The sequence below is a fragment of the Homalodisca vitripennis genome, chromosome 3, assembly GCF_021130785.1.
Source record: "Homalodisca vitripennis isolate AUS2020 chromosome 3, UT_GWSS_2.1, whole genome shotgun sequence".
NCBI lineage: Eukaryota > Metazoa > Arthropoda > Insecta > Hemiptera > Cicadellidae > Homalodisca > Homalodisca vitripennis.
The window spans coordinates 138355533-138379789 of record NC_060209.1 but is presented as its reverse complement, the minus strand read 5'-3'; the positions used below and the strand labels follow the sequence as shown (position 1 = coordinate 138379789).

The following is a 24257-nucleotide window of genomic DNA, read 5'->3' as shown; positions in this document are numbered from 1 at the left end:
CTAAATGTGATGTTGCAAAATCCCTAGGAAGGCATGCCATAGTCTTCCAAGAGGAATTCTACGCAATACAGGAATGTGCTTTAATAATCATAGAGAAGGAGATGAAGGGAACGACAATCAATATAATGTCATACAGTCAATCAGTGCTTAAAGCTCTAAAGCTTGTATGCCGCCTCAAGAGCTCCAGAGGATACAAGGTGACCCTTGCACCCGAAAATGAACAGCTCGGCCTATTTGCCGTCACTCTGCCAATGACTCACGTAGTACTCCTTTTATGTTAGGTTAATTTATACTTGCAATTTTTGAAATCTAAATTTTATATCATGAATATCGAGTCCAAACATTAAATAACTAATGTTTATTGCTGTCGACTTGTGCAAGCAAACTTTAAGTGGTTGTGCTGGCTTATGCATTGCCAGATTTCATTGAAAATTGTAATGAAAATCGTAAATTAGTTGCTATCTTGTAAAGGTCTCTAAGACAGCCAAGAATGTCATGGTCATTTAGTGTTTGGACTCAATTTTTATGAAAATGTACATTAAAGAATTACAAGAATATTAAATAAAAATAAAAAACTACTTTAAGTTCTTATGCCTGTGAGTTAAAGACCGTACTGGAATGCATTAACACATTGCAAATGCTGGCTATGTTTCTATAGAATGGAAAGAGAATGCTGACAAGCTGGTTAGAGCTGGAGCTCCTCTCCCATTTCTTGGTATATCTAAAAGCCAGCTAATGATGGAAATCAGAGAGTGAGAAGATATTAATTAACAAGAACAATGTCTGGAAAAATACACCAGGCAACTGTCTATCAGATATTCGCACAAAATAATCAAGCAATTATTATCTCTCAACAAAGGAGGATCTAAGGTGTCTGAAAGGTCTCTTCACTGGACATTGCAGCCTTAACTACCAATAGCATAAGATAGGATTTGGTTTTCCTGTAATATTTATTTTACTAAAAGATGCAATTAAAATGCGTAACTTGCACCAAAAACATTGTAAAAAACTTAGGATTACTGATATTTATTTTTAAAGGTTTTAAAACAGAGTGTAAAAAGTAAAGGATTCTCTATAATTGCATTAAAAATCATTCATTTGTTTCTTTCTCGTTTATGATAAAGAAAAAAGTTCAATAAAAAATTCATTAAAATAGTATTAACAAATATTTTTGTTTTTCGTGTTCATGTCAATAGTATTTTACTAAAATTGTATTTTAAATAGGGTGGCTAAATTCCTTTATATGGGCCAGTGAAAAAAGAGACTGGCAGTTTAAGATGCACTTCAACAAGCTTAGATATTGCGGTGTGACTTTTGGCCAACTAATGAGGTTGATTAATTCTCACACTTTCTGAGACCGTTATAACACTGCCTAGGAAACTAAGGCACTGCAGATTTAACCGGTAGTGGAAAATCGATTTGGTATGTCACACAGACATCTACCCAGTATGAAAATATAATATTCAAACCTTATCATCTATTATCCATGTCTTCTAGTAGCTGGTGTACAGAACTACAACAATATTGCTGACTTTAAATATATTTATAAATACAGTCTGTTATTTCCAACACAAACTATTCTTTACTCATAAACTGTCCACAAACTGTGTATAATTTAAAATTAAGAGTTAAAGTACAATTTAAATAAAAAAGTAACAACATAAATTTCATTCAGCTGAGAACAGTATATCCACTGAGCTAATACATTTATAAAAGTTATTTCCTCCCAATACTACTTGAGATAAAGAAAAAAATGTTATTTTCTGGATTATCATAAATCATCTATGAATTAGGCATTTTTCATTTTCAAAAATTGAATCATCACAGTCAGCAGCCACCTGAACCTTTATCAAGCTGCCCTGACAATATAAGTAAATTATAGAGCCATCAATACTAGTTTTAATATTTTTTTGTTCGTGTAATTTCTGAATTTGTTTAATTGTCATAGATTCAGTTTTACTTGTAAGATGTATACTAATATTAGTAAGGTAAATATTTTGTATACATTTTATATAACTTTTCATAAATTTTATTTTAATTAAAGATTAACAAACACAATTTAAAAATAAAATGTTTGTTAAACAGGTTTAATTTTCAAATTGTAATTCATTTAAAAGTACAGAATTCATCTCTTAAAATATGTCATTTTTTATTTTGAGCCTTAAGTAAACATTGTAATAACATGATTGTACATCTTCGCTTTAAAACTACAATAGGAACAAAAATATACATTAACTTATCTGAGATACTTATATAGAATGTAGCTTTTTGAGGAAGTCTGGTGATTTTAATGCGACTTGCCAAAGGTTAGTGCTCTTAATTTTTGTTACGAGAACACATTTCAAATTTCCTCTTTTACACGAAATCACCATAATTAATTAAAACTGAAATGAATTTTTTTAAGTTTCGTAAATACAAATATTTAAATACAGTTAGTCTTACCCCATCTTGTGCAGTGACCTTTTGTCGTTTCTTGACTCTGCGTGGCATTTTACTCTCCACTTTTTGCACTGTAACATCATCTCCTTGGTTCACTTCCATGTCTCTCCATGCTTCCAGCAGCAATACACGCTCCTCTTTCTCCCCAAGGTTGCGTAGTGCGATATTTCCTCTCTCATAGACACGACGTGCTAGTGCTATCTTGTCGATCTCAGCATCCTCTGCTGCCCCATGTGACATTTCAAATTGGGCATAGCTCATCCACACCTGTCAGCAAATGAGAGAAAAAAGCATGTAATCACAAGTTAACACTTACATTAGAACTGACATGAAATATGAATATAAAACTGATACTGTAAGATAGTAGAATAGAAAATATTGTACATGCACAATGTTTTACGGTATTCTTAAAGTTATCAAAAACTGATTACGTTTCAATCAAGTGTAGTTTATACAAATTAAATAACTAATGATCAGTAACTTTCTGGTTACTATTGCCCTAAAACATTTGTTTGTAATCTAATACCTTTAGCAATTCTTGTATATATATTGGAATTTGAATCTCGGAAACGGCTTTAATGATTTTTATAAATTTAGTATGCAGGGGTTTTGGGGGCGATGAATTGGTGTAGCTAGGTTTCATTTTTAGAAAACGTTGTTTTATCCATGTTTTCAAGCAATGAAAAACTGCTACAAAGTCAATATTTATTTATTTCTTTGTTTACATTCTATAGTAAATGACATCTGAAGTATCATAACAAGAGTAGTAAACCAATCCTCACAGCTGATGTTTCATCAGAAATGCCAAACAGAAAAATAAAAATGTTTGCATAACTTAATAAAGGTTCAAGCTGAAAGGAAATTTTGACTGTAATATAAGTTGATGAATAATTTCACTCCTTTTAAAATTAAATCTATTTATCTATTTCATATACTTCGTCCCACACAAACTGCTAAAGTCAAATGCCTGCAAACTTTAACTAATATTATACGAGCAGAAAGGTCTCATGATTTAGATGTTTCAACGTTTACAAGATTTGCGGCAGCGTGCGGCAAACTCATAGCTACATCACAGCCTATAGCTACCGAAAATGATGAGCAACGAGAATTCCGATTAGAAGAACAAAGACATTGTAGGGCTTTAGAACTTAATAATTATTTACTGACATATAAATGTGCCTACTGCAGCTGTGCAATATCACACCTTAGGACTATTTGAAATTATACATATCCATTGCAGTGCATTGTATTCCCTTGAGGAACGGGTTTCTAATTGCATAAATAGAAATTCTTTTGGTAACTTTTATTTTGAGATATTAGTAAAAATTATAATAACATGATTGTACTACAAGAGCCAACTAAGAAGGGAATACAAAAATGTTTTCATTATTTTATAACATAATATTTCCAATCACAAAAATTAAAATCATATGCTTGTTATATATAAATAATATACTAACGTTATAAACAACTTTGCGTATAATATATGTACATGAATGTCAAAATTCAAAGTGGACCAAACTCAATATCTAAGTTTTTTTACTTTTCTTTGAAACTATGTACATGAATCAAATTTGCATTATCATACTTTTTAAATGTTGTACAAAAAGGGATGTGAAAGTAACTGAAAAATCTGCATTGGACCAATTTGTTTTGCAGTTTTTCATCAATAAGCAGTGGATAATCTCAAAACAGCATTTTTTGCTTGATCCACTTTGCATTTAAACCATTCATGTATCCACTAATATTGTAAGCAACTTTGCTGTCAAATGTTTTGCTATATAATAAAAAATTAACAATAGAACCAACAAAACGTTAGTTTTCTTGTGTTTTTAAAGAGTGCACAGCATTGTTCACTTTATTATAATGAACATAACTGAATTTTTCTCTCATACGTTATAGATAGTTTCAAAACAAAATTAATGCTACATGACCAGCTGAGATTTAATCTCATGCAAAGTTTTAACTTTAAACATTTTCTCCAGTTATGAAAAAACAGTACATCCAACTAAAAACTGAGATGAGAGAAATGATCAGTACCTTGACATGATGAGTGCGATCTAGTAGCCTTTCGTAGAGTTGGCGAGCACGAGCCACCTCTCCCTGGCTTGTTTCAAAGTCTATATAAGCTTTCCATAGTAATTCTGGCATGTCCAGTCTGGGCTGTGTCACGGCCAACTCATAGATAGCTCTGGCTCTCTCTGTGTCACCCAGCAACGTCTCCAGCTCTGCAAACTGTTCACAACACTCAGGTTAATTAGTTTAAACAAATACAATATCTCTTTTCTTATTGAATTAAAGTTCAGCAATCCGTATTCACACATGAAGTTCCATTCAAAATCCATATTGGCAGTTTAAATTGAAATAAGTCTACTTTAAAAATATACAGTGAAAAAATATCTTGCGAAAAAATTAAGTAAATTAAAAGGACTTACCCTCATCCATGTAATACAGTTTTCTGGGCCAAATTCTAAAAATTTCTGGTACAAGATTCGACATCTATCAAATTCTCTAAGTTGAATTTCCAGATCAATATAACCCCGGAACAGTTTGTCTTTTGGACACACTCCAAGTGCCATGCCCTGAAACATAAAACAACATTTAAACTGATTTGTACAAGGACGGTTTAGTTATTAAAATTAGTAGGCTTATTATTTTAATTATACAATAAAATATTATTCATGAACCTATTCGAGATTAGGACTGGCACAACCTGTCTTACAGTTTACAACATTGATAATGGAGTTGTTTAAAGGGTTAAATAATGGGACAATTTTGATATAGAAACCACAGTAAGCTGGTAAGATTTTTATTAGTTGCCTGGGAATAAAATTATTATCGTGTTTTATTTTTTTAAACACAATGATCTTTAATGATTGTAATTTTAATATTGGTACATAGATAACAAAATACAATATATTATAGTGATCACATAATGCTTTCCTAAAAGTTTGGTACTGAGTTTCAGGTTATAATAACCTGTTGCATAATGATCTGCTTAAATAAACTAAAATGATTAAAAACCTTCTTACCAAAGTCTTACGCGCAACAGTAAGATTTTTTTGACGGATTTCAAAATGGGCATACAGAAGCCATATCTTGGTGAATGTAAAGTGCTTGTGAGGAATTAAATCAAGACAGGCTCTGTACACTTGTCTTGTTCTTTCTTCATCTTCAGCTTCTAGCTCCTCAAACAGGGCATAGTTGATCCACAAATAGATGTAACGTCGCCAAAACTGCTTTTCCTGAAAGATGGTTCGTCTGTTAGGTATGCTTTATTTATATCTGTCATACATCATACAATTTCTTTCTATACAACACTACATTTTGTCTTATAAATAGTTACAAAAATATTGAAAACTTTTTAATTAGATCATTGATTTACATGTTGCTTACCTTACTTGGGGGAATATTTGCTATTGCTCTCTCGTAGGTTTCCCTTATCACATCCAAGTTACCCTCATCTTCAACAAGTCTCAAGAAGTCAAACCAAGCATCATAGTTGTTCGGATTAGCTTTCACTTCCTATAACACCATATGTTATATTGTATTGACATGTATAAAATCACACTCAAAAATCTTTTCTTTTGTAATGAAGATATTTTGGACTAACAACTCTTTATTGTTTATTGTGCATTTCCATTTAATTGTGATAGTTATATAAGGTAAATAGGACTCAAACAGGCCCCTAATATATGATGAACCATAATTTACATTTCTCACATATTAAAAAAAATTCCTAATAATAAGAGTAAATTTTTAAAATGTTCAGTTCTACTAACAACAGATTTTAACTCTATAAATGACTAACTACTGGTACCCTTATAATAGTTTAGCAGTTTAGATATAAAGACAAGGTAGTCCTGTTTGGAGGACACTTGATAATTGAAGGTCCTATACCAATATCCAGTACACAAACAATAGTGTCTGTACACCAGTTCATCAGAGTGATAAATACATGAACCACTGAACTGTATGTTTAAGATAACTTTAACTATGTTTAAGATGTATGATACCACTCTTTTATCCAGTATTTACAAAATTTCCATGTCACCTGATAGCTTCTACTGAAACTGTTATCTTATAAATTCTCTAAAATACTTTTGTCTACAACTAATGCACATGGATAACATTAAATTAGTGTTTTTTCAACATTTTTTCAATCAATCACCTTTTTACTGTCATATTTCCTGTGCAGAATAGACAGAATAGTCCTATGATCATGTCATAGTATGCTAAGAAGAAGGACCTTGTCAATTTTGGTGTACTACAATATACAAGGCTTATAGATTTGGTAATATTGAAAAATAAAGAAATAGAGATAACAATGGAGGGTATTGTATCAGGAGTGACAGACAATGTCCATAAAGCTAGAACCTTTTTTCTGAACTCTGAAACTAAATTGCTGTTATATTTGCTATTATTGCCCATGATACTTGTAAATGTGGTTAGAATATTTTTCAAAGCAACTGTCGTGTTGTTATAATCAACTATAATTGTTGGAAATAAATTATTATCATGTCTAGACCTAACAGTGATTGTGTATCACAAGAGTCACATAATCTAAGCCGTATACAAGGGAGGTCACTCAAAACCTCTTTTCAAAATCCCTGTTTGTCTGGTTAAAAATTTTCGATTCTTTAGTCCATTTTCAAACCAAATATTCCAAAACAACTGTAATACTTTACTTAACGCTTGTGCAAGTGGAAAAGTAAAGGTTTATCATCACCGACGTATTTTGCAAGAAATGCCACGAAACTGTGGTGTTTTAGCAGATTTGGTCAGTAACAATATGTGAGAAATTCTGTACGATTCATCCCTACCTACTATTTTAAGCTCCTTAGTTTTTATCTCTGAGACTTTCGTTACGTTTATATAACATTATTAACAAACTTTCCTTACTGTGATGTTTGGAAAATACATTCGGTATAAAACAACAATTTTTATAAACCAACCATGGCCTCTACTGTAATACGAGTGATAAGCGGTGGGTATTAGAGTGATGACTTATAGTTTAATACATTCTGCCAGCTTCTTCTTATTGGAATATAATATTTAATTTAAAGACAAACACTCCAAATAATTATTGAACTTGTTCCCCCATTCTGGGGGCTTGTCATGGCACAGGGGGAGAACTAAACAAGATACATTCCACTGCAATAGTGGAGGTAACCGGCATTAGATGGGGCTCGCGAACACTTTGATCTTCATTCAGTTTCATGTTCCACGTCGTAGTAATGTGTTATGATTAATAAGGTGTCGAATTATTTTTTTATTTCATAAGTTGTTTAAAAATGGTTTTTGAGATTTTCCCGGTTTTACAGGAAGATTCCCAGCTTATTCCTGTTCCGGTAGCCACCCTGATGTAATAATGAAAAGAAAATGTGAGTTAGTGATTCATACATCTTTGCAAAGTGTTAAAGAGGGTACATCCAATATTTGCATCCTGGTTATTATCCAGCTACAGAGAACGTACTCTTACAGGAACTGACCTCTACATAATCAATACATATGAAATATGTAAATATGTTCTTAATGAAATACAAACAATATTTTCCTCAGAAAAACTCAGGAGTATAATTAACCATTGTGGGTCAATGACGAAATATCTTGTCATGCAATAGTTCTGGTCATAAAAGTGATCTGCTTTAATTTTACCTTCTAATAATGTCTTGTAGGTTGAATGAGTGCCATTAATAGCCTACAGGTCTTCCAAATATTTTAAACAACAGTTCATTCTTTAATTTTCTCAAACACATTTGTAAATATACTATAGATTGCGGTTGTATATAGACATTGAAGTATCAGCTGAATTTACTCTCCACTCCATATTTTTCACAACTAATCTATTATTTTCTCAAATTTGTTACAATAGGAACTAGTTTCAGATTTTATAGTATTGGTTGCATTTATTATTAGGTTATGGTTTCAATGCCGTGTTGTATTAGTGTTCTGATGCTGATGCGGACTTATAATATATTGAAGCCCTCGCACAGCTAAATAAATTAATCCGCAATGGGTTAATATTCAGGAAAACTCAAAGAAAAATGCATTTACATTTATTTTCTTATATTATTTCTTACCTCTTCATATTGGAATTTCCTTTTGCTGACTATCACATCTTCAATTCCAGTTCGATCTCCATATTTCTTTTCATGAATGGTGTATGCTTTGTAAAGCTCAGCTGTTTTATCTTTGGGTATGTGGTCTAATGCATATTTATATATCACTCGTGCTCTGTCATGCTTGAAAACAATCATAATAAGAACAATTAGAATGCAAAATAGGATACAAATTAAAATAATTGTAAAATAATAAACTAAACATGGTTTAGTAATTCTGACAATCACCATCTTCCAACCATATGTTGGCTAAAAATGATGACCTTTAGTCTCTTTATCTTATTGGATTATGATGATATAACTATTTACATGTTTGATGGTTGATTTTAGAGGTTTTAACATAAAGAATTTTTTGTTCACGTACCGTCTTAATCCCCTCCAAAACTAGGACTACTAATGATTGATTTCTTTTTTAGGGGAAATTCCACTGGTGATTTAAATTCATGTTTGTAATAACCAAGGAATTGTGATGATACGACAATATACAGTGTGAGTTAAAAGTACAGATACACTCTGTTTAGTTTTTGATGGAAAAAGATGGAGGGATGGAACTCGGTACACATTTCTAGGAAATAGAAGTGAACTTAATTAATCACTGTTACAACTTTGCCCATTTCCCAAAACTCATCCCAACTCATACTTTCTAACTCATCCGAATACAAAATGGCAGCTCATTGAAATTAATTAAAAAGTAATTGAGGCAAAACATGAACATCCACATTCAGAAGGTAAATAACTTCAATAGAAAACCACTTTCCTTACAAACTCAAACCTATTTTACAGTTATTATTGCTGCAGGGCAGGCCTCCCTATCTTATAATTTTTGAGGAAGTCCAGTATCATGTTCAGTTTCTGGTTGGAATTAAAAAAGTTAAGACGTGTTTTTGTGATACTTTACGCTGAAATGGAGTGTTTCAGTGAAGAAGAGTGTATTATGATCGTGATGCGAGGCTACACAGACCAGGTGAGATCTTATGATGAAGTAAGGAATTTATTTAATGACACTTATCCCAATCGAAACCCTGCATCTAAATCAGGAGTTCAAAAATCAATCCAACGTTACCAGGAAACAGGCAGCGTTAAAAACTGCCCCAAACATGGACAAACAAAGTTAGCTACAAAAGAAGCACTGTCACTTGGTGTTTTACAGTCTGTTGTAGAAGATCCTCTGCCTCCACAAGAAATTTTTATCAAAAACATTGATAATAACATCCAGAATAACAATCAGCCAGAATAACATCCTTCTAAGAGCTTATGTGTGTGACAACAAGTGCCAATTATATACTGTGTTAATCTAAAGTTCATTTTAGTGTTTTAGAGAGAAAAGTGTAAAGGGTGTTTTGGCTAAGTATTTAAATAATTTTGAGATAGTAAATTTTACTCCATAAATTTAAAGTATTAGGGATAAATAACATTGTAAAAAACTCACCTATACAGTTCACTCAATCACATGTTTTGTGACTGTTGGATTAACTGTGGTTTATTATTTAAAAAGCTTAGTGTTGTGAAAATCACTGCAAATAGTCAAGATTTTATTAAAAACTAACACTCCTTCCAGTGTCTTCAATAAGGAAATAGTAATATTAACAATCTCTTAGTTTTTAATTTTTATGACAAGAAGTTATAACCTGCATTTGATAACTGTGGTAGTTTCCTGTCTGAGACTATTCCATCCCCAACCACAGCACAACCGAACTTTGACATTGAACAATTGATAAAGCTTTGACTATTATCTTGATTGTGTTGACCTTGAAACTTGGACTGAGGTTGTTTAATGCATCTTGTGTTATCTGATAACGAAACAAGTTTGATTACTTGTAATCCTTAACTATTATTCCTAACTAACTTAATATTTATTCCCAAGTATTTCTTTTCTGACAGAAATATTATGATTAATAATATATCAATAACTCTTCGATATCTTCAATAACTTGACATCCTTCACAAAACCAGAGCACCAGACTACTACCACTTTAAGCTAAAGTGTAAGCCAAACTCTGTAAAATATTTTTATTCAACAAACAACAATGAAACATTTTTAATTAATTTCAGACATTTAGTTTGTCATTAAACCTTACATTGGAACCTGTTAGATTTTTTGATAATACTTACTAAAAACTTAAGTCACAGATGTACCAACAAAATCCAAAGCCACCAAAAATCCCTGTGGTTTTTGCAGTATAGGAGTTAAAATACTCTGCAATTCTCTGTACTGGTCATTGTAACAAATGGTTTCATGCAGGCTGTATCAATATTACTGAAAAACAGCTGAAACTATTTTCAAAAGAGGAAATAGAGTCATGGACCTGTGAAATGTGCATTATAAAAAGAGAATCCAAAAGCTCCAACTCTAAAAATTGAAGATGTTAAAAGACAAAATTATTAACACTGAAAATCTGGGAGATAACGACCTTGAAACTTCCTTGTCATTGGCAGCAGAGGCTGGAAATGCTCTTTTAATGGAAAAATCAAGAATTTAAATACAACAAATAATGGAGCTAAATATACAAAACTCTGAACTATTTATTGGAACTTCGTGAATTAAAAAACATCAAAAGTAGCCATTTAAACTATCAGCTTCAAGTAGAACTAGAAAAACCAAAAGGATATCATGCTAGATAAAACACAACACACTGATAGTCAAATTTTGTCAAATTGAAAATCAACTGTTAAAAGAAAAACAAATGAGATATGACTTAGAAAAAAATGTTCATTGAACAAGACAGAGACAGAGAAGAAATCATCTCTGAAGACAAAATTAAGATTAAAAACCTTTAAAACAGTATTGAACTTCTAAAAAAGACAATGATAAGCTAAAACAAGGACAAGTTCCTAAGTCCACTAAAAATACTACTGAAAACACAAACTAATGATGAAAAATTAAGCTTAGATGGCATTACCCTCTGTAATCCTATTTTGACTGAGTTGACTAAAATGAGGAGAAGACAGGAGCACATGGATGACTCTTTGAAATTGCCTACACGAACAATTCGTAATTATATCAAACTCTGCATACAAGGACAAGCCGACAAAAGATTGTCAGTATATTCACCAGGACACCTCAGAGACAAATCCAAGAAGGAATTCCCCAGGAGTCAGTCAAACCTGGAGCCAAAAACAGAAAAACACAATGCAGACAACTCTAAGGGACATCAAGCGAAGAAACTGTGCGGGAGGATCTCGGCATTGTGTGTTCGGGACCAAGCAAAAACAACCTTACAGCTCCCCCATAACTCTCCAAAGCAAAACAAAATTTTAAAGTCCATAGTAAAATTTCCCCCGCAGCACCGACGGCAACAAGATAAGAAAATTTGTTTAGCGCCTCCCTTCAGATTACCAAAAGCAAATTCAAGCTCAATTACCCATGTCTCATACACCCAGCGAATTGCCAGAGCAGAACAAGACGCAACTAAAAAATACACAAGAAAGAAATTGACCGGGAACAGTTTCCTGCAGGAAATGCCTTCAAGGTGCACAAAGGACCACCTTGCACTGCAAAAAATCCTTCTGCCCGGTGAAAACATTTGTAGAACTTTTTCAATAAGAATATTAATACCATTTCTTTTTAGAGCTGGCACATCGAAAAGAAAAAAAACACCATACCCAACCCCAAATAAACAATACAATATCCATCCTTCACCAGAACACAGATAGGGTCTCCAATAAAATAGACTGTCTTAACACCCTTCTGGACAGTTTACAACCAGACCTAGTTATTCTAACAGAACATGGACAAAGAAAGGAGACAATAAAAAATACAAGGCTAATTGGATATGAGTTAACAGCTGAATACTGTAGGAAACGTCATCTTAAGGGAGGGAGTTGCAATCTTTGCAAAAGATAATTTGAAAAAAAAATGAAAAAAAAAAAAAAATATAAAAACACAACGTTGACATGGTCGATATGTATAGTCTGTGCGAAGAACTAGTCTGTGAGATTTGCAGTAATTAAAGTAAAACTTGGTAAGTATGTATGTACCTTGTTGGAGTTTACAGAAATCAAGGAAACACTGAAATAAGCCTAGAGATACTCTCACAGGTGTTAGAAAGTATTCCTACAGACAAAATTGTAATGATAATGGGGGATATTAAAATTGACAGCTTAGTAAAGAAGAATGACTACACCCTAATGAAAGATATATTAAGCAGACATAATATACAGAGACTAGACCTCCCCCACCAAACACGAATAACATCAACCTCTGCGACCTCAATAGACTGTGTTTGCACTAACATCCAGCCCAAAGACGTTAACGTAGAGGTAATAAACACAGGAATATCTCATCATACTGGGCAGGTCTGGTACTATAAATTGTGAGAGTAAAAGAACCCCCTTAAATAATTAATTATGAGTAATAATAATCTCCTTGAATTAAAAGCGGTTCCTTGGCCAGCAAGATTGGGCGATAATCTATAACACAAATGATGTAGAGGAATCCTACAACAACCTAAACAGGACTATGTCACACACAATAAATATCACGTGTCCGCTAATTCGACAAAGAAACAAAAAGCCAAGCACATTCTAACAGTACCAGACCGCAATGCAAATAAAGAGAGAATTCCTTAAAGCTCAAGAGTTATAAAATACTACGGGAAGTGAAAACTATAAAAGAATTGCAGCACAGCTCAAAAAAGAGTATGATCTGAGGCTGAAACAACTAAGGCGGCAAGATCACATAGATGCAATATCAAAAGCTGATAACAAATCAAAAGCACTATGGCAGATTATAAATTCTGAAAGAAATTCAAAAGAAGAAATAACTCTACCCTCTTCTCTAGACATTAATGGACAAGAAATCAAAAACCCAAGACTGATTTGCAGACCCACCTTAACACCTTCTTTACAAATGTTGCCAATGAAACGCTTCAATTGAGTGGACAACTTGACGAACGAAAGATATTGCCAGCTGAAAACCTGAACATTCCCAACCCTAATACTACATCCCACCAATAGACAGGAACTAGCAAAACTCATCCAATCTCTAAAGCCAAAAAGCTCCGCTGGGCTACGACAATATCTCCACAAAACTTTTGAAAACATGTAAAGAAGAAACTGATTGATCCCCTAATGGATATTATCAACAAATCATTCAATTCAGGAATTTTCCCATCTGCACTAAAAATAGCCAAAGTTTATCCAAAATACAAGCAGGGACCCACTACTCAAAAACAGCACCACTACCGCCCGATTTCATTGATACCCACCTTCTCAAAATTAATTGAAAAACTTGTGCTGTCCAGACTCATACACCACCTATCAATTAACCAGCTACTGACACCTGAACAACATGGTTTCCTGCCAGGCAAATCAACAATAACAACACTGATAGTAAGTTCTAGTGGAGTTTTTGGCTGACCAATTGGAAGACGGAAACACACATCCACTGCCATCTTGCTTGACTATAGTAAAGCTTTCGACTGCCTTAGCCATGACCATACTCCTATCAAAATTGACTACTCTTGGGATACAAGGACAAGCTCTTAACTGGTTCAGAAGTTATCTCACCGGACGAAGACAGATGACTGAGGTGAAGTACACCAACCAGGGGTTTAACACGCCAAACAACATCAGGGCTGCAAACCATCACCCGAGGAGTGCCCCAGGGATCTGTGCTCGGGCCAGTCCTTTTCATTCTGTACACCAATGACTTCCCCCGATACATGGAAAAACTACAGCAGCACAGTAATGTGATATGCTGATGACACTTGTGCTCCTACTGAGTAAAATACAACAAGAAGACTTGAAATAGTTGCTTATACTGCCGTCAACATGGCAGTGCAATACTGTCATGGTAATGACCTTGTCGTGAATGAGAAAAAGACGAAGCAGCTAGTTCTAGGAAGGCATAAAGGACACAACTGGAAGACTGCCTGAAGTGGAGGAGAGCAGTACTTCAAAATATCTCGGGGTGGTAACTGATGACACACTGGCATGGACCCAACACATAGACTTTCTTTGCAAAAGCTCAGTGCGACGGACTATATATAATACGCAGGATGAAACACATCAGTGACACCGTAACAGCTAAAAATGCCTACTATGCTCTCTATGAACTCATCTCCGATATGGAATAGTAGTCTGGGGAGGCACCACAAGGGGCAATCTGCAGCGGGTACTTGTCCATCAAAAAAAAAAGAGTCATCCGCATCCTTGCAAATTTACAAGCAAGAGAATCCTGCAGGCAGGCTTTCCAGGACTTGAAGATTCTCACCATAGTTAATCTCTATATCCTGGAGACTGTCACGCAAATACACCTCCAAATTCCTGAGTCTATTGCAACTGGAGCAGACTATCACAACTAACAACACCCGCCACGCCTTGAATTATTGCCTCCCTGTACATTCATCTCGCATCCACAGAGAAGAAGCCGACATATGCAGGGGCAAAGCTCTGGAATGCCCTCCCAGAAGAACTGAAGAAGACAGAACGACAACAGTTTGGACGGGCAACTGAAGCACTGGCTCCGAGAACACCCTTACTACACCTCAAGGATTACTTTGAAAGAACTGACGACTAACAGATTGCTTTTCTGTCTTGTTTTTGTCTTGTTTTCTTATTTATGTATTGACGCATGTACTATTCTCTAAGATTATGTAACAATAAAGAACAATTCAATAACAATACAATTAGATTTTAAGCAACATTACTTTTTCAGACGAAGCAACTGTCATGTTAAATGGTAATGTTAACAGGCACAATGCTTGTTATTGGGTTGTACTGGGTTGAGATAGAAAGCTCTAGTTTCACTGTTTTTTCTTCTTTTGTCAAGACCTTTACAAATGATGTGTCACTAAATGGATCTTTACAGTTAAAGATTTTGAGCCGCCTACCAAAATACCATTTTGGTAAAAAGAGCAAAGTTGTAACAGTGACTAAAAAGTTCATTTCTATTTCCTAGAAAGGTGCCCTGAGTTCCATCCCTACATCTTTTTCCATAACAATCTAGTGTATCCATACTTTTAACTCATACTGTATAATACCTTACCTTATCAATCAGTTTGAAAAACTGTCTATTAAACCATGCTTTATGATAAAACAAAGTCAGATATAACGAAAAAACATGTAGTACTGTAAGTCAACTTTATACACACTTTCTCTCTAAAACATATACATATACATAAACTAAAACGAATTGTTATGAACCGAATAAAAATTAAAAAAAAAAAAAAAAAAAAAACAGAAGAGAGTGCATGGAATTGACTTGAAGCACATTTTATTGTTATTTTTGACTTTTACATGCACAAATTGGTACAATAAATTACTTTACTTTTACCTAGTTTGTTGTCTTTGTGTTACTTTAGTTATCTACCTGAAGAACAGCTCAGATTGCAGATCTCGAAACATAGTGTTACTGTTTTTGTTGATACAGAAAGTTGTTGAATGGATGTTAATATGCAGAATAAGTTATTGTGTTTTTGTGTCTTTTGAGTTAAACAAAACTGTATTCTAATTGTTATTATTTACCTCTCTTTGTCCTTCTTCAAACTTAGCAAATCCAATAAATAGTCGTTCATCTAATGTTTCTTCTCCAAAAAATTCCACTGCTCTCTCATAAACTTTTCTAGCGCTGGATATAAAACCATGCTGTTCTTCAAACCTGTAAGACAATTTTGTAGTTAATACTTTTTATAGACAGGATAATGATTGGATAACTATTAGTAACTTAAGAATGACGAGTATTATTTGTGATAACTGGGAATAAAGGAATAAATAAGACTAAATACAAAAATATTACATTGAAAAATCTGAGGACAAAAGCACTCTAAACTCTAATTATAATATTTCAGATAATTATATTTTATATTAGATTTTAAAAGTACATTGCAAACTTTACTTGAGTTCTTAATAAAAAAAGATTCTAATAATTTATATAGTGATTAAAAGTAAGAATTACACATGTTAACAAGTAACAGGTACTGAACTGTCATCCACTTAGAATGTTTAGACACAAGCCAATATTTCTTTTTCTAAAACAAAATTTAAATCTCAAAAACCAATGTAGATTGACAGTCCAATAAATGTTTATTTTCTTTTAATTTATTACTGACATATTTAGTAACTTATGCTATAAAAAAACTACACTGCTCCAATAATTATGTTAGTATTAAAACTACATACATTACTTGACATTGTTTTCTTCAAAATATTTAAATAGGTAGCGTACTTTTATGATTGAACACAAACATATTTACACAATTTTACTGCTCAATATTGAGAGAATAAACCTTTTAAAGGCTTACTTACCTGGCATACTTCAACCAATTGTTCACATCAGGATGCACCATAACAAATCTGTCGTAGATACGTCTTGCTCGATCGATTTCCTTGTATCTAAGCTCAAATTTTATGTACGTTAACCAAGCTTGCTCATCAGGTTCCCACTCCATCCATCGCTCAAACACCTGCCGTGCACCTGTAATAATAATTATAAATGTAATGGTTATATGTTAGTGTAGGTTTCATAAGAGTTAGCTATGACTGGCAAGCAATAACAGTTGCAGTATTGCCAAATCGACTCATACTCTCAGACATTCTTTGTCCAGATCTTGACAAAAACAAATTCAATCCATGCTATAAAACCATATCATAGCTAAGGCTGGTAGGAAAATTGTAATTATGCATCCTGAAATTAAAAGTTTAAAATGATATTTTACTTTCTCACTGTTAACTTTCTATGCAATAACATTTGGTTAGCTTAACAAGATTTGCAGACTTGGAGCTTTTGGCAGTATTTCATGTAACTAAAGGAGTTTGAGAGTGTACACGAAAAATAATACTTTTAACAGAGATTTTGTGAGAGCGTAAGGATTAAGTGGAAAAGTTAAACTTTGAATCTTTGAGACTATGAATATTATAGTTTAGAGTCAATGTAATAAATAGGGTTATCCAAAATGAATGTAACAACATATGGAACTTATGAATTATGCTTACAGAGTCTTCATAGATGAGACATTAATAATGGTTAGACTGCATATTATAAGATGAAGTATATATCAGAAATGTTAGTGTTAATACGACTAAAAAGCGTTTATATGGAATTTATTAAACAAACACAGCAATGAAATAAGTTTATTTTCAGTGTTTAAAACTTGTTATTAGTTTAATCCAAAGGATTACATATATTTATTAATTAATTAATAATTATATATATATATATATATATATATATATATATATATATATATATATATATATATATAATTGTTTATATAGATTGTACATAGAATATATATAGATTGTTTAGATTTAAAATAGTTTAGATATAATCCGTGATTTGCTTTATAAAACAATCACTCACTGCATAAACTAATTATGAATTTCAAATGAAGCTCAAAAACACTTTATAAAACTATGTAAATATTTGATCAATGAATAGAACAATATCTAATCAAGTTATTTAAAAAGCCATATGTCTTAGTAATTAAATTAAATTAATAATTACATTTGCTGTACAAGTTTAAATATGGTATAACACGTTAGCTTCATGCTGAGACCTCAATTAAGACTAAAATGTTCTAACCACAAGGCATTTTGCCAAATGGCTGGGATTGAAAACTCATGAGTATGTTTTAAGACGAATGTTAGAACGTTTCAGAAGCTTCTTTAAAAGAAATATGAGACCCATAATAATTATCATAGCAAAAGTGGATGATTCTGGATAACCAACTAGATGTATTTGAAAGTTCTACTCAGTATTTTACAGCAATATTAATTTACAGATTAGTTTTTTTTCTGGTTTTAAAGGTGTTAATGATGCTTTGAAATATCCCAATTAAATTTCTTAAGTTACAGCATGTACACAATCTCTGAAAAAATATGCAGCTACTAAAGAAAATCATAAAAAATAAGCCACACACTGTTTAGCAAAAAGAGTAATATTATTGTTAGTAAAAAATTAGAAACCCTCCTGGTACAATTTAACATACAGCTTTAGTGAATACTTTAATATAAGTAAATATATGCACACAACAAACCTGCAATATTCCCCAGCATCTCCTCCATGTACGTGTACTTGTACCAGAATTGGTTGGCTCGAGGCAGGATGGTGACTGCACGGTCCCACAGGTTGCGAGCATGGTTCACTTGTCGGTTTCTCATTTCCAACTCTGTGTACTTCAACCACAAGGTGATGTTGCGATGGTCCACGTCCAACGCTCGCTCGTAAATAGATCGAGACCTATACAAGGCAGTATAATGTATAATCAGATTTAAGGTTGTAAATTCAAATCTTATTTCATCGTTTTATAATCAGTACAATACATTTAACATTGAAAACATTTTCAATTAGTATAACTTACAATAAATGTCATTGCAAGTTTTAAATTAGAGTAACAAAATTATTAAATGTAAAAACAAAAGCCATGGTTGGGTAAAATAACCACTGATATGTACTACAATTTTATTGAATCCTTCATTGCTCTCATATACATTACAATAAGAAAATACCTACCTCGGTATTTCTTTCTGACTTTCCTCCCATTGTGCGTACTTTATCCAGTTACTGATAACAGACCTATTCTTCCTGATATTATCTTCAAATGCTCTTCGTTTTCTATGTTGATAATCAGCTAGCTCTTCTGGATCTGAGATTTTTTGCTTTGGTGGCTAAAACATTTTAAATAGCACATTAGTCACAAACAATGTCATGAGAGATTTGTATTAGATTCTGAGTTGTGTTTTATGGCAAGATAGTTTAAAATAATTATTATAAGATTTAAAATTTATACAATTGTAATCATATTACTGTATATTTGAAACTAAGTAGAAAGCACTTAAGAAAATCACTACAATTAGTAATTCTTAATTTTGTCTTATTATGTAAGAGATATTAAAATTTCTTTGTTGACTTATTATTTAGTATATAATTAAAACTCATAATTTCATTATTTGTGTGCTTGTCATTCTAACAATACCTTATCTATCACTGATAGTAGCATATCATCTTCAGTTACAGATATGTATGACAAAGCACAAAACTGCAAAGTTCATTCTAAATAAGATATTATAAATTGTACTGCTACTGAATGTAATAAAAGTTACATGATATAAAATGATTTTAATTTAAAATAAAATAAACACTAAGGTTTAAAATAAAACTGATTACTTACAGGGGGTACAATTTCTAAATCTCTTTCTTTCGCCTCTCGAAGTAACTGTTCAGCAGTGATTTGAATTTCTGCCGGTGCTTTGTTTTTAACCTGGAAAAAAGTAAAACAAGTTCAATGTTTTGAAATGAAATACTGTACCACATAGTCTTTAAAAATTAATTAGACACTGCACCAATTAGTTTTGTCAAAATATAGTAATTAAACAAATTACTTTTTTAAGAGCTAAAGACTTGTCATAATTGACTCTCTACATAGTTGTGCAAACGCATCTAAAAAAGCTTTTGAGTTAAAAAAAAATAACGTTTAACATTCTTGCATTGTTCCAACGCTATGCTTGTCACTTCCTCACGAGGTTTATAATTTTTCTTGCTCATGGCTAAAGAAATCAAGTTTTAATTGTGTTCCAAATACTGCCATATAGGTTATCTCATATTTTGTCTTGAAATGATACTGTAACTGCTCCAGTATTTTTAGACTAAATCACCTTCTTCTTTTCTCTTTCTTAAATCGGCAAGCAGTTCACATTGTACAATTGGGTAAATTGTTGTATGAAATAATTAATAAACAAGAAACTTATAAAAATTAATTTGTGAGTGTTGTCAATTATAGTAACATCTGGATTAAGTGAATCTGTTTTAGTTTGGTTGAGTTCTACAAGCCCAAGATTTCAAATGACAATTTAAAAAAAGCAAGAATATAATGTTTTAATTATGTTATAATTTTCCAAACATAACAGAAAAAAGAGGCCAATCTGAAAAGGAACCTGTAAAGATACACATAATAAAGTCTACAGCTTATACAAATAATGGCTACAAATAAATATTTGAAACATGAAATCCAAAAGGAAAGAAGAAATTGTTTCAGCATTTAGAGAAACAGTGAAAACAAGTGAAAACTTACTTGTTTAAACTATTTAAAAGTAAAAGAAATAATAAAAATTCTGAACATCCAGGTATCCAAACATTATTATTGTTCAACAGTTATAGGCTGCAACAGTTATAGGCACGTCTCTGTAATACATTAGTATTTCTTAGCATTTCTTCACACGTCTGAATATCTGGTCATTAGTACCCAAAGGGTTTAAAAAACAAATTGTTCAATTACAATGAGTAGACTAGGCCTATAGCTTTCAATAGCTTAATTTTTAGAAATAGAAATAGAAACATTTTTTATTTCCAAAAACATATACACATAGATATTACATTTATTTACATTTGATAAATAGTAAATTACCCTTTTACTATACTTACTAAGTGGCGATCAAATAAAACAATTTAATTTTAAGTATAGTATTTGGATAATATTATTTATATAATTTAAGTAAACTATTTATTACATATATAGTTATTTCCTGATTAAATGGTGGATAAATTACATCAATGCGTTGATGGAGTTTATTATAAGAAGTCATTAGGCAAGGGCGAGTTTGTTCAATATAAAATTGAATAAAACTACAAAAATGCCATTGCTAGTCATAAAAATGTCCAACAACACTAATAGGATTGATATAAGATGTCTGTTCAAAAAATATCATGGCTTTTTAATTTCCGCAGGTTACCGAAGCAACATTTATCGGTGGTAGAAAACCTTCTCAGAGGGCTGAGAGGATGTGAATTATAAACAGCATGCCAGGCGCCCGAGCACGTCAAGAACAGACGAAAAATTGATGAAATGAAGAAAATAGTATTGGCCAATCGTCGAATCACTGTTAGAGAAGTTGCCAAGGACGTGAACATATAGATTGGTTTGTGCCATTTTTACCAATGATTTAGCATGAGAAGGGTTAAAGGTCATACCAAAATGACTCAATTTCGACCAAAAACAGCAGCAGCGCATTACCATTGCTAGAAAGCTGTTAAACTCTGCCCGAGATGACCTAAATTTGTTCCAAAGGGTTATAACTGGTGATGAATTATGGGTTTATGGTTATGTCGTAAAACCAAAGCTCAGTTATCCCAACTGAAGCTGTTGCATGAGCCAAGACCGAAAAAAGCGTGCCAAGTTCGTGAAAGCCAAGAATGTGAAACTTTTGCTTACAGTTTTTTAGATTGCAGAAGCGTGGTGTCTCATGAGTTCTTGCCAAAGGGTAGAACTGTCAATAAGGAATATTATCTTTAAATTATGCACAATTTGCATGAAGCAATCTGCCAGAAACGCACGGATTTGTAGAAGAGTAAAAATTGGCTTTTACACCACGATAACACCCCTGCTAACACATTGTTACTTGTGCGCCAGTTTTTGGCCACAAAAAACATACTAATGACACTGCAGCCACCGTATTCCCCATGTATGGCCCCCTGTGACTTTTTCTTGATCCTGAAACTGAAGAGGCCCATGAATGAACGCTACGCTACGATTGACGAGATAAAGACGGCATCGAAGGAGGAGCTGAACAAAATCACAAAAAACGACTTTTTGAAGTGCTTTGAGGTTTGGAAGAAACGTTGACACAAGTGTATAATATCTAATGAGGATTAATTTGAAGGTGATACAATTGAGATTGATGAATAAATAAGTAATTTTTTGAAAAAAACATAAATTGCGATATTTTTTGAACAGACCTTGTATAATGTAATCTTTGACTGTAATAGTTACACAAGAGATAACTGAACTAATCCAATGCTATAGGGCTTAGATTGAAGCATGGGGCTGTAGTACAATAAGTGGCCACTTACACAATCAAATCATGATTATCTAAACTACCAAAACCAAAATGTCAAACCCAATTACATTATACATAACCTATTTCAAATTACAGCTGTTTTTATATCTAAAAAATAATAATTTCATGACAAATAAACAAACTATCTAGGCTATGTGTATTTATAAAACGTAAGAAATAATTGTACCATTTTTACTTTTTACTATTTTAAAGGATAACATGTCCGGCAGCTTGTAACACAAATGACACATAGTATACATCACCATTATACATGTGATCATTACTCAAATACTATACAAATATATATTACTTCATTGAATTAACAATAGGTATTGTTATTCAACACATTAAAAAGAGGTGGCAATAATTAATTAGAATGTTTTTGTATTCAATAGTTTAGGTAGGATATTTCTAATCAATAATTTAGTACCCTGATTCAATTGTGTTGGCTGCTCACTAAAATGCAGCAAGACACGGAAAAAGTGAGTGATTGGACTACCCTCTGTGGAGTGAGGGAGAGACTTTAATAAGTGGCCTACACTTGTTATTTGTTTGTTTTTATCAAACAATTCGATATGTAAAAATTGTACTCAATAAGTGTTATAATACATTATCATAACAATTTTAAAACCATAAATTTAACACTAACATTACAAAACAACAAAACCAACCTAGACTTAGATATCACAGAAATTTATAATATAATTATCTTATCTTGCCCAGCTTGATATCAATGGGTAACCGCTTTTGTGAAATGGAGGAAAGAATTCTCCCTATGAGTTACCTGGAGCCAAACCCATATGTTGAAGCCACTCAAACAAATCTCATCACTTGTGAGAAATATCTCACATATTTTCCTCATATTCATCGCCATTTTCAAAGTCTCAAAATATTAGTTACTTCTTGCTATTTATCGTTTACATTAAAATTACTATAACTAATAAGTTGAAATCATATGTTAAGTTAAATAAAGTGTAATATCAAATTATTCCTTCAGATACATCAAATTATTCAATAAAAACAACTGAATAACGAGTGTAGGCTGCTTATTAAAGTCTACCCGGAGTGAGTCTCAAAAGCTATAAATATTCAAATATTTATATGGAAATAATCAGTTAAATAGATCAGTCCTAGCGCCGGACCTCAGAAGCAGGCTACGCTAATTGAAATAATTCTCTGGATCTACGCACATCTTGTCCATATGAACGATTTATCTTCATTATTATTAATACAATAAAAACAATGAAACTTCTACTCAACTTTTTCATCTAACCAAGAGCCAACCAGCCTACTTGAAGGCGTAGCACTCTGCCTAAGAGTCACAATGCCATACTCAAGAGCCATCCGCCCTATCTTAGGGCTTACCACCCTTCCTACAGAACAAGGATTTTCTCTCTTTAGGGGGAATGCAGTTTTTAGCATTTTTGGCCTTTCCTCATTTATATTGAATAAGTACTGCTAACCTAGTCACATTTTAAACATTTTTTATAAAAAAAAAAATCAACAAATAATGTACAGTGGGTCTTACAAATTACCTAATACGCTACCAATATTCTAGTATATTTTATTGTTTTTTTTTTTTTTTTTTAGGAGCCTAGACCTGTAAAATAAATACAAATATGGTTATTTATAACAGTGCAACATATTCTTTAGGCCAACATAGTATTTAAACTCTAACCTATAAACAATCTATAAATTCAATTTATTATTAGCCTATTAGATTTACAGAACGTACCTTAGCAACTTTGGGCATTTTTTGTGGCTTCTCCATTTTATTTCCGTAAGTTCCTACCGTAACAGATTAATCAAAGGTTTCTTTTTCTATTAACACTACACTACTTCACCCTAAAACATTCACAAGAGGACATAACATAACACAAACCAACTCAAAACATTATCAGTCAACAAACCACTGACCAACAA

The 24257-nt window shown here is 32.5% G+C and overlaps 1 protein-coding gene across 1 annotated transcript in view; it reads right to left on the bottom strand.

Moving 5' to 3' along the window:
* Window positions 1-24257, bottom strand: part of LOC124357550 (protein crooked neck) — a 26798-nt gene extending 2541 nt beyond the window's left edge. The window contains exons 1-12 of the mRNA XM_046809456.1: window positions 24070-24257; window positions 19673-19762; window positions 19015-19169; window positions 18539-18741; window positions 16809-16977; window positions 16029-16161; window positions 8523-8684; window positions 5836-5964; window positions 5472-5684; window positions 4875-5021; window positions 4480-4674; window positions 2443-2706 (exon numbers count right to left, since the gene is read on the bottom strand). Coding sequence (XP_046665412.1) covers window positions 2443-2706; window positions 4480-4674; window positions 4875-5021; window positions 5472-5684; window positions 5836-5964; window positions 8523-8684; window positions 16029-16161; window positions 16809-16977; window positions 18539-18741; window positions 19015-19169; window positions 19673-19762; window positions 24070-24105 — 1896 coding nt within the window. The 5' untranslated portion in view covers window positions 24106-24257. The remainder of the gene's footprint in view (window positions 1-2442; window positions 2707-4479; window positions 4675-4874; window positions 5022-5471; window positions 5685-5835; window positions 5965-8522; window positions 8685-16028; window positions 16162-16808; window positions 16978-18538; window positions 18742-19014; window positions 19170-19672; window positions 19763-24069) is intronic.